Below are 16,918 nucleotides of genomic sequence, written 5' to 3' on the forward strand. Positions count from 1 at the left end.
TTGACGTTTCGGGCATAAGTTTCGGGCATTCCTGAAGAAGGGCTTATGCCCGAAACGTCGATTCTCCTGTTCCCTGGATGCTGCCTGACCTGCTGCGCTTTTCCAGCAACACATTTCCAGCTCTGACAGATTTAGCCATGATTAAATGGCGGAGTGGACTCGATGGGCCGAATGGCCTTACTTCCACTCCTATGTCTTATGTAGTTTTTGAGCAAAGTACAATGCGCTCCGAAAGCTAGTGCTTCCAATTAAACCTGTTGCATTATAACCTGGTGTTGTGTGATTTTTAACTGTGCACACCCCAGTTCAACATCGGCATCTCCAAATCATGACCATACTGAGGCTCGGAGTGACTGCAAACTCTCTGTATAAACTGGAAATGAATGAAATGCTGACAACTTACTGTCCCCGAGGTTTTTTTTCTCTCTCTCCCCTTCCGCCCGCGCTCTCCCTCACACTCTCTCTCTCCCCTTCAGGAGGCTCCAAAGACATCACCTCCCAGATGCCGGGCCGCCATCACCATGGAAACTGTTCCCAAGGTGACCAAGCAGAATAGGGTCCCCTGCCAGTAAACCCAGTTGCGGCTCCGGATTCAGCGCGGATCTCACTTCGCTTTGTAATTAAAGCGGATTCCATTGGACTCGCTTTGATTTCAATTTTCTTTGTTGTTTACGAGCGCATAAACGCAGCAGTTGCTAAGGCCGCTGTTGCTGGGGAAACGTAACGCGCACAACACCAACGTCGGACTGTCGTCACGGGAGACGATTCAGCCCCGCCCCACATTCCAGCCTGCTCCTCGCAGACGGCGCCACATTCAGCCCCACCCCCCGCATTCAGCCCCGCCTCGCGCATTCAGCCCCACCCCCGCATTCACCCATGCCCCCCGCATTCAGCCAGTCTCGCCATTCAGCCCCACCCTTTCCCGTATTCAGCCACGTCCCCGCATTCAGGATCGCCGCCGGCCTTCAGCCACGCCCCCCGCATTCAGCTCCGCCCCTGCATTCAGGCCCACCCCCGTGTTCAGACCCACCCCTGCATTCAGACCTGTCCTCCGAATTCAGTCATACTTAATCTTGAATTTCCCATGATTTATTCAATCCCTATTTGAGTACTATCCTTTTGAACAAACATGTCACACTTAACCTTTTTAGCCTTGTTCCATGGTGACACTTAAATATGACACTATATTACAGTCTAACATGCATTTGGAAAGCTATGGACTGATTAGAGATAAATGGCTTTATGTGTGGAACATCATGTCTCAATAACTTGATAAGAGGGTGGTGGTGGGGGAGGCTTGCTTCTCAGATTGAGGCCTGTGACCAGTGGTGTGCCACAAGGATCAGTGCCGTTTCCACTGCTTTTTCCCACTTATATAAATGATTGGGATGTGAATGTAGGATATATGATTAGTAAGTTTGCAGATGACACCAAAATTGGAAGTATAGTGGACGGTGAAGGTTACCTCAGAGTACAACGGGCTCTTGATCAGATGGGCCAATGGTCTGAGGAGTGGCAGATGGAGTTTAATTTAGATAAATCTGAGGTACTGCATTTTGCAAAGGCAAATCAGGGCAGGATTTATACACCTAATGGTAAAGTCCTGGGGAGTGTTGGTAAACAAAGAGACCTTAGAGCGCAGATTCATAGCTCCTTGAAAGTGGAATTGCAGATAGGATAGTGAAGGTGGTGTTTGGTATGCTTTCCTTTATTGGTCAGTGCATTCAGTATAGGCGTGGAGAGGTCATGTTGCGGCAGTACAACACTGATTTGGCTACTTCTGGAGTATTGCATGCAATTCTAGTCTCCCTGCTGTAGGAAGGATGTTGTGAAACTTGAAAGGGTTCAGAAAAGATTTGCAAGGATATTGCCAGTGTTGGAGGATTTGAGCTATAGCGAGAGACTGAATGGGCTGGGGCTGTTTTCCCTGGAGCATTGGAGGCTGAAGGGTGATTATATCGAGGTTTACAAAATCACAAGGGGTATGGATAGGTAAATAGGCTAGGTATTTTCTCTAGGGGAGGGGAGTCCAAGAGGGGATAGATTTAAGGTGAGAGGTGAGAGATATAAAAGGGAGCTAAGGAGCAACTTTTTCCATGTGGAGGAGGCTGCGTGTATGGAATGAGCCGCCAGGGGAAGTGCAGGAGGTTGATAAAATTACAATGTTTAAAAGGCATCTGGATAGGTATATAGGAATAGGAGGGTTTAGAGGGATATGGGTCAAATGCTTACAAATGGGACTAGCTTATATAGGATATCTGGTCAGCCTGGATGATTGTGGATTTATTTGAAATATCAAGCTTTGAGAGCAGTACCCCTTAGGTCTTGGGCTATAACCTGGCAATTTTGGTGAAGATTTGTAGCTCAGGTTGTGGATCCATTTGTAAGTTTGTTCGCTGAGCTGGTAGATTTGTTCTCAGATGTTTCATCACCATGCCAAGTAATATCATCAGTGAGCCTCCGGTGAAGCGTTGATGTTCTGTCCCGCTTGCTATTTATCTGTCTCAGTTTGTTGTGGTAGGTATCATTTCTGGTTCTGTTTGAGAGTTTGGTAAATGGGGTTCAAATCTATGTTTGTTAATGGAGTTCCTGTTTGAATGCCCGGTCTCTAGGAATTCTCATGTGTCTTTGTTTAGCCTGTTCCAGATGGTGACAGAACATCGGAGAACAAATCTACCAGCTCAGTGGGAAAACTTACAACCTATAACCTGGCGTTGTGTGACTTCTGACCTTGTCCACCCCGTCCAACACTGGCAACTTCATGTCTCATTTTCTGATCAGACCAAATATCAGTAAACATATTCCTATAGACAAGGCCATTGCAATACCTGCTCTCTCAACCTTGAACCAACAGAAGCACCCTCAAATCAGTCAGAATTTGTTTTAAATTCTACTCCACAGACTTAGGAACATCTAATGCATCACCATAGAATGCCTGAGATTCCAGGTCCATTAGAAATGCCAATCTTAAATTCCAGTTTTTAAACTCTTCAGCATATAAATATCCTACATTGTTACCTAAAGAACAGAATGTCCTGCCGGCATGTCTTGCTTAACCACTTTCTTTGGATCTTGAGCAAATTAGTTCCTGTTTCTTACAACAATACACTTGCAAGTGCTTGGCATTTAAGGCAAACGTAAGTTGTGAAATGTACCACATATATGCAAGTTGACTTGGTTGTTTGAATGACTGCCTGCCAAACATGATTTTTGTTATTAGTATTGCTCCTTTGTATTTCTCCTGTATGGGGATTGCAACACATGGAAAAACAATATTAATAAAGTAGAGAACTAGGCCACACCCAGGGGTAGGCATTGTTTTGATTTTTGCCTCATTGTCAAGTTTTCATCTTTCCATTTAATAATCCAGTTGATTAGTTCATATGGTTTTTTTGTTATACCTTCATAAACTGTTTTGAGATGTTTTCCAACATAAGTTGAAACTTTATTGCTGGAACAGCACAGCAGGTCAGGCAGCATCCAGGGAACAGGAGATTCGACGTTTCGGGCACAGGCCCTTCTTCCTGTGCCCGAAACGTCGAATCTCCTGTTCCCTGGATGCTGCCTGACCTGCTGTGCTGTTCCAGCAATAAAGTTTCAACTTTGATCTCCAGCATCTGCAGACCTCACTTTCTCCTCGTTTTCCAACATAATACTTGTGAAAGATGAGGAGATGCTCTGGGCCCACACTATTTTGTTTAATACAATGGGTGGGAGGGCATGTCCATACATACATTGTACTAAAACTCTTTGAATGGCAGAGCAGACCTAATGGGCTGAAAGGCCTACTTCAGCTTTTATGTCTTGCATCTTATTTATCAAAATTTTATCCTCTTAAGAATCTCTCCAAACCAGTTGAGTTTTATGGTCATTACGGCTGATAACAGCTTTCCACTTCCGCTATTTCTTTTTAGAATAATTGAATTTAAATTCTCAAATTACCACAATAGAATTTGCATTGATGTTTTGACAACCAAGGTTTTCAAATGATCAGTTTAGTAACATAACCACTGTATTAATATGCCAGTTCTGTCTGAGAAAATAATTTTATCTAAGATTGTGCTTCAGGCAGCACTGTGTTGACAGAAAGCCATGCTGTGTTATCCTGTATGTTTCTATGATTTATAAAACTAGAAGGAATGGAGACAGAAGGATACAGAAATAGGAAAAAGAATCAAGGAGAAAGAAACCTTCAAAATAAAAAATTGAAAAGAAAAAACAGAAGTGAGTTTTGGCAACTGTACAAATCTGTACAGGTTAGGTGGATTGGCCATGCTAAAATTGCCCATAGTGTTCAGGTATGTGCGGCTTTGATGGCTTAGCCATGGGAAATGCAGGGTTACAGGAACTGGGTGGGTGGTGGGGTGGATTGGGTGTGGACTCGAAAAATCGAAAGGTCTGTTTCCACAGTAGGGATTCTATGATCTTCTCAAAGATCATGTGATCTAAAATCCCCGTAAGATGACAACGTGTGCACAAAGAAAATCAAAACATGTTATTTTTAAATAGATATATTTATAAAACATTTTCCATTTTTCAGTGTTTTTGAAAGCAAAAGTTCAATTCACATACACCACAAGCAGTAAGTGGACAAACAGATCAAAAAAAAGGCCACAGATTTTTTTTACACTTAAGGCATTTTCCCTTTAACGCAATCTACACACATATGCACACACGCACAGACAAACAGAACATAAAGAAACATATGTACCTGTACACATAAATGCATTGAATTTAAATTCAATATCTATGAAACGTATTTATCAAAACATCTACTCTCCAATCAGGCAGTGGAATAAACATAAAGGCAGCTGTTATTTTAATCCAAGCAGTGACTGTATTGGCTTTATGACTTTACCTAACTTTTTTTAAAATTGCTGATAGAAACCCTTGATGTTGGTTGCTGTGATAGTGTAATGTGCATAGTGCAAAACACCAAACTCTAAAATATATCCACTTTCCATTTTCAAAATCTCTTCAAGACTTCTTCACAAAGTATCAACATTTCTTTTACGAATTACAGTATTCAAGCAGATGTCAACAAATTTTTACATCAAGTTTTGTTGCCTTCTCCAACACGTCAATGTATATTAATCCACATACACATGAAATGTTTTACAAATAAGGAAGTATTCAGCCTGCTAGCAGGAAGTTTGACATTGATGTTGCCTTCTTTTAAGATGACAACAAATGTGCATATTCTGGCAATATAGAGTGGATAACTAAATGGAAACAAAAAACAGATTTTCCACTTCTCCTTCATTCATTTTTAATGAAACAGGGCCATAAATGGAAGTAGTAAACAAGTCCAAAAGTGCTCCTAATTTAGGATTATTGGGTCCAGTATCTGCTCTCCATGAACACCTGATGAGAGACCCAAATATTGCACAGACATATTGGGCAGTTTTAACAATCATTGCCAGGAGTTTGGAGGAAAGGCCACAAATTAGGTTGAGATCAGGAGATGACAGAGCCTGTGACCCTGCTAGTAGGCAGCTTAATCTTTTTATGATGCTTCCTCACAAAACTCAAATTTACCAAGGATTCTCAGTTCCTTACAATAAGTGGATGTTCTAGAAACTGAGTGCTATTGAGACTCAGTTGGTTGCACATGGAGTGGCAGAGTGGGTGGGAAGTGCCACCAGCTGGAGGAAAGGAAAATTAAGAATGCATATGAAACTTATTGGAATGAGTATGTCATAACATTTGATTGCATCCTATCATTTTGCAGCAAGAAAGTTATTTATTACACCATTTGGGACAGTAATAACTGCATATCACCACATACGTTTGTGGATCCAAATATAATATTGTTGCCTTTGCTGTGTGGGATCTAACAACCATGAATAATTTGGATGGCAAGACGACTTATCTGATTGTGGTTTTAGTTTGGGAGCAATGTTAATCTTGTAGGAAACATTTATTAAGCACCTATCAGAAATGAATGCTGGCTTAATTTAAAAGTCTGGAACAAGTAATGCTTGTAGATTGACTAGAGTGAAAATTCAGGACGTTCCTTCCCTTTGCAGGTTTGGAGATCTGATAGGGTGAGGGTTAGCTACTTAATCTGAGATATCAGCAGTACCCTTATCTCATCAGAGGATCAGGGAACATGAACTCAATTCATTCCTAATGTTTGCATATGGCAAAGGCAATTACTGAAGGTAGGAGGTGGAATCATCCCAGATTTGCCCCACTCTTCACCCAAAGTTGTCAAGGTCAATTTTCATGTCTCCACCACTATCCAAACTGAAAGCTACCTGCTTGGCTTCAATTTAGAAACCATGGCTTATATGGCCCAAATTCATGGTGCGCCCAAGGCTTGAAAAGGTAGAGTCTCTAGAATAATTTTTATACAAATTATTCACTTAGATTTTCATTAGAGACACTTTTCTATTATCCAATTCAAATAAAACACCCACATCAAATCATGAAACACTGTCTGTTCCTGTTGGGCTGAGATCACATGTTGTTTCCCAACACACATATGAAATACTTGCCTTATTTTCAAAACGTCTAAAACATAGGCTGGGACAATGTTGGCATTTTTTGCCAATTTTTTTTGCCTTGGAATTCTGTTGAGCTGTGCCTGTGAACCATTGCAGTCAATATGCTGTTAGGTGGGAAACCTCAGGATGTTGATCCAGTAGCAATGAAGGAACAGGTTGAAGTCGGAGTAATGTGTGATTTGGGTTGAACTTGTAGGTGATGTACCTTGTAAGTGATATTCCCTTGTCCTTTGAGGCGTGAAAGATTATGGGTTCATTAAGTACTACTGTAAGTAATTTACAAAAATTTTCCCACAGTACTAATTATTAAACCAAAGTAGTAATGACTAAAATTACTTTCTAAAATCAATTATATTCAAAATACATCTTAAAGCTAATATAACAAGTTCCAAAAATCCTTTACAGAAAAAAATAGAACGTTTGATGAATTTTGAAGAGCTGTGTTTATGGCAAACTGAGACGAGAAATACAGTGAGTTTCCTTAATAAATAGTCACCCCAGCCATAAACAAATATCAGCAGTATATATACCATTACTAAACATATAACATTTGTGGAATCACACAGGAGAGGGTGAAAGGGAGAAAGGCCAATGAATGAAAATGTGCCATATGAGTAGCTCATTCTTGTGAAAAATTAAAACATGAGCTTGCCCAGATTAATGATCTCGTAATGGTTTCCCACTTCTATTTTGGTAACATCCCAAGTTTAAAACAAAGTCAATATATAAACTTAAAATATTAAAATGCTCTAGTAATTTTAAAATTCATTTTTTAAATCTTCCATCAGCTTGCCATTTCTTTTCCATAGATGTAGTATTGTGCCAGCAACCCATGACTATATTTTTACCCAAATGTCCATTTGTGTACATCTGTGCCAGACAGTGTGTGCCAGGACATTGTTTAACATGCCAAGTGGCCTTAATTTCAACTTCAAGTGGCTCTATATTGATCAGGAGAGGAAATCCTGCCTGAATCTCCCATCATCACTATTGCTCAAGAGGATTAAGACAAAATGTTACATTCCAATTCAACTTAATATTCTGTTATAAGAAGGGAAAGTTAAAACCTAAGGTTTATCTTGCAGGTTATCTATAAAATGGAGAATAGTGGAAGGGAAGACAAGTAAATAAAAAAAAAATTAATTCAGTAATCACAAGCTTGGTTTTCAAAAGTATGTAAATTTCAGGAAGAACGGCAAACCAAGACTTCCATGTTACAAAAGTCTTGGAGGAAGGTTTAATGTAGGAATCAGTGTCATGCATCTTTGAATCTAAGGGAGAAAAAGGTGCACTGCAGTTTAGAAGGATTTAAGAAAAGGAATTGTCATCATTAAAACTAGGAATGAAATCGGAAAATATATCACAGAGAGAAGTTGGAGATCAGATAGAACAAAAGATGACAAGATTGGGAAAGGCATTGTTACGGTCACATTGATCAATAGATTGGCTATTTGGCCCATTTCATGCCCATCCGTCAGCACTTTGCTACAGCAGTCCAATTATTCCCCACAAATATCTTCTCTTCAAGTATTTATCTAATTCTCTTTTAACACATTATTAAATTGTCTGGGCCTTGTTACTTGATATTGTGATTTATGAAGAATTAACAGAGAGAGGATAATGGCAATAACAATTTTCAGGTGTAAATGGAACACAATGGTAGATTACAGGTGCACAGTAAGCAATTTCAAACAAGTGAAAAACACAGATTCAACCTCCTGTCATGTGGTCCCAAGGAATGGTACTCCTAATTGAAGGGTAGGATCTTAAAAATCTTACTTTTATGAAAAAAAAGTAAATTGGTAATAATCACATTATCATTTCACTGGTTCTTTTTGAGGTAAAAAAAAACTTCAATGCACAACTGTACAAATTGGAGAAGAGTACTTAAATGTGTTCCTGGTTTGAAAGACTTCGATCTCAGTGTCACCATCAACAGATTCAGTAAATTTTAGCTACAAGAGATTTTAGGTACAAGGTTAGCTCACAGTTGCTGGAATTGCTCTCTTTGAAGTGAAGGAGATTGAGGGAAAATTTCATAGTAGTGCACGTAATTAATTCAAGTTTTAATAAGGTAGACAGGAAAAATGTGCAGGAGAAAGTGAGGGCTGCAGATGCTGGAGATCAGAGCTGAAAATGTGTTGCTGGAAAAGCGCAGCAGGTCAGGCAGCATCCAAGGAACAGGAGAATCGACGTTTCGGGAAGAAGGGCTTATGCCCGAAACGTCGATTCTCCTGTTCCTTGGATGCTGCCTGACCTGCTGCGCTTTTCCAGCAACACATTTTCAGGAAAAATGTGCAATCAGTTAATGGGTACAAAGAATAGGAAACACAGATTTAAGGTTTTAACAAGAGATGTAGGGCAAATATGAGGAAGAACTTGTTTTGCACAGTCAACGCCAATGATCTAAAACTAGCTGCCTATAAGGGCGGTACAAATAGTGATAATCAATAATTCGAAAAGGAAAGTGGAAGTGCACATGAAAGAAGTGACCTATGGGGATAAGGTAATGGAACTGACTGAACTGCTGACATTGATTCAAATGAGCCAAATATCCCTTCTCTGTGCTGTAAATGAATTTATGGGAAATAGAAGCTACAGAAATGGATATGAAAGACTAACTGATAGCAGATGAATTGTACATCAGCTGTTAATATGATATCAAGTGTTAGCAGATAACAACAATCCTTTACATGTACTTTAAACTTTAGCAATATGTCTTGTATCTTTAACTTTTCCCAAGTTGCAACAGTGACAAAAACATTGAAAAGGTGAAGATTCAGAGCAATGATAAAAAAAATCCCTGCCCACAAAAAATCTCCAAAACTCAGTTATTAACATCTTCATACCCTCATAATAACCACAACATTCTACATATATCCAGAGGTTCACACTGTGCAGAGAGAAGGATGTTGTCAAAATTGACAATTATCTTAAAAAAAAACTATTTTATAAGTCCTTGCAGTATTAAGGCATTGGATCATTCTCCCACATTCATTGTAAACATTCAATGTTTTAAATCCTTTGGATCTGAACAGGCGCTTTGGTTGGTGAAAGCAGCTCATTAAAAGTGGATGAAGAAGCACAGTCCTATGCTTCTCCAGTCTGCCAGCTTTGCTGAGTGTTTATTTTTTAAAAAAGTTTTAAATAGATTGAAAAGTTTTTTGAAGATTGTAACAGCAGATGAATTCTTGGTAGAATGTGGCCAATCATACAGGAGTTCTACTTGGTGCTTGTGTCAGTCTTGTTGTACTCTGTTTCTCCAGATGACACCTGAGAAATGCGCCTGGTGGAACTCCACAGACGCTTAGCGAATTGACTTGACCGCGTCTGAAACAAGTACAGAGATTAAACTAAGAGGTGCTGTTATCAATCATCTATCTCTCTCTTCATTCATAGAATCCTTACACTGTGGAAGCAGACCATTTGGCCCCGTGAGTCCACATCAACCGCCAGAGAGTTTCCTACCCAGATCAGGCTTCTAACCTATCCCTGTAACTCCACATTTAAAATGGCTAATCCACTCAACCTTCACATCCTAGACACTATGGGCACTTTAGCATGACCAATCCACCTACCCAGCACATATCTGGACTGTAGGAGAAAACCAGAGCACCCTGAGGAAACCCATGTAGACATGTGGAAAACGTGCAAACTCCACACAGTCCCCAGAGGATGAAATTGAACCTGGGCGCTTGGCGCTGTGAGGCAGCAGTGCTAACCACTATGCTGCCCCCATTTCTCTCCTGAATGTGAATGTTTTTGAGTTGTGGCCACATGGACACAGCAACCCTCAAGTATCATGCCCACGTGACCATTCATGACTCCAGCCACTTGCACTTTCTAATTACCATCACGGCTAATCAGCACCTTAAATCTATTTATCTGCCTCCCTTTTATATACATGAAGGTAGGCCACTTAATTCCTTCAGCCTACTCCACCATTCAACAGGATCATGGCTGATCCAACAGTCCTCACGTCCACTTTCTTGCCCTTTCCCCAGAACCCTTGATTCCCCTGCTATCAATCTAACTCTTAATTATACATAATGACTCTGCTGCCCCCCCCCCCCCCCCCCCCGCTCACAGTTGCTGGTCTCACCAGCACCTTATATAGTTGCAATAACATTTCCCAACTCTTATACTTCAAGCCCCTTAAAATATATGCAGCATTCCAGTAGCCTTCCTGATTACCTGATGCACCTGTGTTAGCTTTCTGTGTTTCATGCACAAGTTGACCCAAGTACGTTTGTGTTCTGACCTACCGCAGTTTTACCCCATTTAAATGATACAGTTATTCTCCCCTCAGATATGAACATTTTCCCACATTATACTCTATCTGCCAACTTTTTGTCTACTAACATAACCTATCAGTATCTCTCCGTATCTCTAAAATTAGGTGTACTTTTCCACCTAATTTTGTGCAAATTTGGTTGCAGCACTTCTGCTTATTCTCTCATTTCCTTTATTCTTTGATACAAAATAAATTTTTGATCTAAGTTACAAAAATTTCAAGTGACCAGGCATGCACAGTCTTTCAGGGGAGAGAGCAGCACCAGCACATGTATTACTCGAGAAGGCATGGCTGGTGTGTAAAGTGGAATGTGACACTGGGACAGTGCCAATTAAGTATTGATGGAAATGAAGTTTTCAGGGACATGGAGATACTATGGAAGAGTAGGGCCATCTATAATGCTTTTTGAGATAGCCAATGCAGACTTTGCTGGGCAAATTTTTTGTACTGTCCTGGTTCTGAGTTCCATTTAAACTCAGAATCCAATGACATAAATGGAAAATGTTTGACCAAATAAATCAGTCACTTGTAATTACTCAACAGAGAAGGAGCAGCTTTGATTTACATATCATTTCCATAGGTCATCCTAAAGTATTTCTTGAGGTGCAAACATACTTTTTTTTTTAATAGCCAAGTACAGTGAGTGGCCAGTTTGGACACAGGAATACAGAAAATTTGGTGAGTTGCCGCTCAGTCTGGTTTGGTAGTGTTGGTGGTTGAATAAACATTATTTGGAATGAATGACTGCTCTTCAAAATTTCTACAACATACTAATATTCCAACTGATGGAATGGCATCACTGATACTGCAGGGTTCCTTTAGTGATGCACCCCAAATTAGTTAAAATTATGTACTCAAGTCTCTGAGCTGAGATGTTTTGACCTCTCTTTGAACTTACATTCCTTTGTATGTTATTTGGCTTAATATTTTTCTTTACACTTCAATGAAGCATCATCAAATGATTTAATTCATTGAAGTGTTATATAAATGATGTGTAATTACTGTTATCCTACCAAATTTCTTGTGCCTTCCTCACTGTGTTTTACCTCAGAGGGTTTACCCGATACCACCACAATTAGTTTTCCATCATTTAAACCGACTAGAATATGGCTGTTATCTTTGGTAACAGAAACACAGTGAATGGGAACCTTCATGACCATTTGCTCCATTGCACTCTTCAAACTGAAAAAAAACACAATGAAATAGCATGACAGACATTAAAAAAAACTTCTGACATCATTACTATTAGTCTAACAACAATTAACAATAGTCTATCAAACTCAATTTAAAGAAGTTAAATTGACTTAGCATCTGCAAGCTTTTTGAGGGCAAAAATGATCAATTTCCGTTGGTCTGTGACAAAACATGATTCTTGATTTCCTACATCGTATAGTTACAAATATTAGAACATTGAACAATACAGCGCAGAACAGGCCCTTCGGCCTTTCATGTTGCGCTGACCTGTGAACTATTCTCAGCTCGCCCCCCTACACAATCCCAAAATCATCCATGTAAGGATTGTTTAAATCTCCCTAATGTGGCTGAGTTGACTACCTTAGCAGGTAGGGCATTCCACGCCCATACCACTCTCTTCTGATTCCCCCACCAACAGAAAAGTTTGTGTGTCAATCCTCCTTGCACTTTGATTATATTACCCATGAACTTTTAAAAAGGGAATACAGCCACATTAATGCAACTTGTTCTCATATAGTAACTCTTTAAATCTTGTTTTTATTCTGGTAAATCTTTGCCATGGATGTCTCAAGGCCAATGCATTATTCATGGAATTTTACAGTACAGAAGGAAACTATTCAACCTAATGCGTCTGTCCCACTGCTGAGAAAGCTACCCAGCTAGTACCATTCTCCAACCCTATCTTTTGAGCCCTCTAAATGAATCATTTTCAAATATATATCTAGCTCTATTTTGTAATGTGCTCGGAAATCCACTCCACCCCTCTGCTAGGCAGCACATTCCAAATACTAACAACTCTCTGAGCAAAAACATGTCTCCTCATCTCACTCATAGCTCTCTTGCTGACAATCTTGAAATTGTGATCCCTAGTTACTGACATACCAACTAGTGGAAACAGAATATCCTTCTTTACCCTGTCAAAATTGTTCATAATTTTGAACACCTCAGTAAGGTTCACCTCTTAACCTTCTGTACTCCAAGGAGAATGAACCCAATTTCTCCAATCGTTGTTTGTATGTAAAATTCCTCATTCCTGGTATCATTCAAGTAAATCCTTTGAACTTTCTTCAGGACTTTAACATCCTTTTTTACATTTAGTGCCCAAAACTGAACGTAATATTCCAATGTGTTTTGGGCAATGATTTATAAAGTTGTAGCATCATTTCCTTGCTATTATACTCTAAGCCTATTTAAAAACTCAAGGATCCTATATGCCTTCTTAACAATTGATTCAATTCACGTGGCTATCATTAGAGAATTATGCACTTGAACCCAAGGTCCCTCTGTTCTAACAAAGAGTCTGTATTGTCTCTCCATATTTCTTCTACCAAAATGCATTACCTCACATTTGTCTGCACTGAAATCTATCTGCCAGGTGTTTGTCCATTTGGCCAACTTGTCAGTTGTCCTCACAATTCACTATTCTCCTTAGCTTAGTATTATCTGTATATTTAGAGATTTGCCCTTAACATCAATCTCCAAATTATTTATATGGATCAGAAAAAGCAATGGTCCTAATACTGATCCTGGTGGGGTGGGGGTGGGTCACCACTTTTAACTCATGCACAGTCTGTGAAATGCCCATCTATTCCTACCCTCTGCCCTGATTTTTTTGTACAGCAAGATTTTACCATTGCGTTGGTGCTGCTGACAGATTTACTTATCCATCTGCTCTGCACAATTACCAAAAGCAGAGCCAAGAAAATCTGGTACCAAATCCTTAAGATCTATATAAAAGACAGAGTCCTCTGCAACAGAATCAGTAACGCAATGCTTTTGTGACAAAAATATTCAGGATACTCATCAGATTGATAATGGAGCAAAAACATTGAGTTAGATTTATTAAAAGATTATAAATACAGAGTAAAGCTCCATTTACACTGTTCAATCAAACACTTCCAGGGCAAAGACAACATGGGTTATATATAACTAAATTCACTCCACACTATTTGATTAGCATTACCCAGCTTTAGCACTGATTCAATACCGAATCTAGGGCCAACTTCATCCTGTGTGGCTCAAAATCACCCATTTATGCACTGAACCACTCAAAGCAAATGTGTTTGTTTCAAATATATACATTTATTTTAGTTTATGGTGGTGAAGACAATCAATCTCCCTCAAATTTCAATAATAGTGTACCTATCCTTTGTGTCAAATATAACAATATGAGTATAACAAAGCACTTTACCTCCGTAGGTCCCGTATCTGCAGTGAGCACTGCTCGGTACCCAGTAACACAAACTCTTCAACGATACACATTGCGGACACTCGCTCATCCATGGACACAGAGGCCAGGTGCTTGCCATTCACAGAATATAGATGCAAGAGCATTTTATCCTAGATTTAAACAATAAAAGATGGGGATATTAATATCAAAGATTTCTTAGATATCCCTTTAGCTAAGTTAATTGAAATTTGGATGAAATGTTATTGATCTGGAATGTTATCTGTTCCTCTAATGCCAAACCTGCCAGTTTCTGTTACACTGGCTCAAACCACTGTATGGACAACCTGTCACACATCCTCCACACAAAGATAATGGCAAGGGACCAGAGGTACCAAGAGAAAAAAAAAATCACAGGGATGAACCCATTAGTTCAATAATTATGTTTATAATATGGTAACTAATGAATAAGACTAGATAACCTATCAGAACCCAACAGTGTCCACTTTAGAAATAAAAAAGAATTGTTAATGGTTGATTAATGATCTTTCAATGTCCTTCCAATTTAAGAACTATCCCCTTGGATTTGAAAACTGTCAATAACTTTCCATTATTGAAAGAAAAATTGAGAAGTTATAATAATAGGTCTATAAATTTCCAACCAGTTGTGGGAAAGTTACTGTAACCTGTTACTAGGGATGGCATATGGACAAATTGGAATTGGTCAGAGAGAGCTTTGGTTTGTAATAGGTAAGTCACATCAAACAAATATGTTGAATTTTCCAAGGATATAACAAATGTGCTAGGGCTCTTATGGAACAGTGATATTGTCACCACCTTTAGGCACAAGATTCAGGCTTATGTCCCATCTGCCTCAACCATGTTTGAACAATTTGTTTAAAAATATCAATAATATTAAATGGCAATGAACTATTGATGGATGTTATTTTATTTGGACGTTCTAAAGTCAAAACCAATAACACATGGAATTGGAGGCGACTTATAGACTTAGGTAGAAAAGTATTAAGCAAATGATGGAGCGTACAGACAATGGATATGCATTCAAATTGCAAGGGTATGACAAATGGTGCCCCTTGAGATCAAGCATTAGCAATTCAGTGTTCAGGCAGTACTGTTCTCCCCCCATTTGGAATGTTCAGATAGACATAAAATTTCATGTCACATAATCCCATATTTGAATATCAAGGGAGTTCTTGTGTCCAGGTTCACCTACTTATCCCTCAAATCAAAAACAGCATCATATTGAGTTAATCATTCATTTACTCTTCATGCAAATGTTCATTGCAATTTCTAAGAATTTTCAGTGCACAAGTTGAATTGGGCAAACTGGGAGAGGTTTTAATTTTTAGACGGTTGACTGTCAAAGTGTAAAGTTCAGCAACATGCTCCAGTGCAAAGTGGCCTGAGAGATTTTGATTTAGTACCTCCAGTCTCATTTATATTTCCCAGCTACAATGCAGAGCAACAGAATAAAATATGGCCGAGAAAACCATGATATGGAAGAGTGTTGGAGGTTGAAAACGAGAGTTGGTCATTAGATGTTGCACATTTTCTGAAATGCTGTGAAGCTGTTGGTTTCATTCATCTAATACAGCTATTACTGAGGTGTCATGGTCCAAGCTTATGTTATATTCTGGAAGAATTAAGGACACTGGTAAATCTTACTTTTTAGGATAGTATGGAACTCTTACAGAATTAACACAGCGTTGATTTTTCTGTCTTTGAAAATACATTGACAATTATTAGCCATCAGGGACCAGGACAAAGTGGGGATAACGGTCACAAAGATTGGGGTGACAAGACCCTAGTCCATAGACATTCCTGAACAGGCATCAGATAGTTTTCATGCATCCTCTGCACCTTCATCTATGCAAGTGTTTGGAAAAGTGAGCATATAGTCCTCAGCATGAAGTAAACTAAAATGTGACCTCGACCTATATGATGGATAGATTCTAACATCATGAATACCTATTCCATATTTGTTGGTTAGATGTTGTTAGCTCTTAGATAGAAAATAATTTAACAAATTCTTGTCAAGTGACAATCCCCATCTGCACAAGACTATTAAGCATAAAATCAGAAGTAGGTCCTTCTCCCCATTGAATCTGCTCAGGCATCTATGGCTGATTTGATAATCCTTAAATCCACTCTCCTGCCTTTTCCCCATAACCCATGAATCCCTTACAGATTAAATATTTGTACAGCTCAGTCTCAAATATTCTGAATGACCCAGCCTGAAGCCCTCTAACGCTTCAGCTGGAGAGCAGAATACTTTCACAGACTATTGTGAGAGTAACACCATCTGTCCCAACCATTCATTCATCCTCTGGTATCAATGAACCTCCCTGTCTCTTTAGCTTATTACATCTAAAACATTTCTTCTTAATAAACTATTTAAGAACACAACGCCTACTTAGGTATCTGTGGCTAACGAATCTAAAATGTTTCGACCCTGACTATTGCCATAATGTACTTGTCACTCATTGATTTTTTGACTCATCAAGGAACAAGACAAGGTTAAGACAAAAGGTTATTCAATACATTGTATTATGCAAAGACAAAATGAATTATCCAATATAATCCAATTTTGCAGGGTTCTGCACACCAGGTGCATTTCCAAGTAATTCTAAAAAGTGCAGAGTTTCTGCCTCTGCCACTTTTCTAAGACAGTGTGTTCTGAATCCTCTGAAAAACCTTTTTTCCAACTCCCCTCTGCCATTTTGAATTGTGTTG

General features: G+C 39.1%; 2 protein-coding genes across 9 annotated transcripts in view; both read right to left on the reverse strand.

Annotated features, from left to right (window-relative positions):
• Nucleotides 1-518, reverse strand: part of kif9 (kinesin family member 9) — a 106,141-nt gene extending 105,623 nt beyond the window's left edge. For 3 of the 4 annotated variants that reach the window (XM_087986587.1, XM_087986586.1, XM_043687968.2), the window contains exon 1: nucleotides 404-518. The gene's annotated coding sequence lies outside the window, so the exon portion shown is untranslated. The remainder of the gene's footprint in view (nucleotides 1-403) is intronic. The other variant, XM_087986588.1, reaches the window with a different exon arrangement.
• An 8,251-nt stretch (nucleotides 519-8,769) lies between these two features.
• The window catches only part of nbeal2 (neurobeachin-like 2), a 239,977-nt gene continuing 231,828 nt past the window's right edge, over nucleotides 8,770-16,918 (reverse strand). For 3 of the 5 annotated variants that reach the window (XM_087986596.1, XM_087986593.1, XM_087986594.1), the window contains 3 exons: nucleotides 14,189-14,337; nucleotides 11,817-11,985; nucleotides 8,770-9,839 (listed from right to left, as the gene is read on the reverse strand). In XM_087986596.1, the coding sequence (XP_087842722.1) occupies nucleotides 9,732-9,839; nucleotides 11,817-11,985; nucleotides 14,189-14,337 (426 nt within the window). In that variant the 3' untranslated portion in view covers nucleotides 8,770-9,731. The remainder of the gene's footprint in view (nucleotides 9,840-11,816; nucleotides 11,986-14,188; nucleotides 14,338-16,918) is intronic. The other 2 variants (XM_087986597.1, XM_087986595.1) reach the window with 1 other exon arrangement.

Source organism: Chiloscyllium plagiosum, unplaced genomic scaffold (assembly GCF_037043375.1).
Source record: "Chiloscyllium plagiosum isolate Xiang-an unplaced genomic scaffold, Cpla_swu_hap1 HiC_scaffold_4, whole genome shotgun sequence".
Taxonomy (NCBI): Eukaryota; Metazoa; Chordata; class Chondrichthyes; order Orectolobiformes; family Hemiscylliidae; genus Chiloscyllium; species Chiloscyllium plagiosum.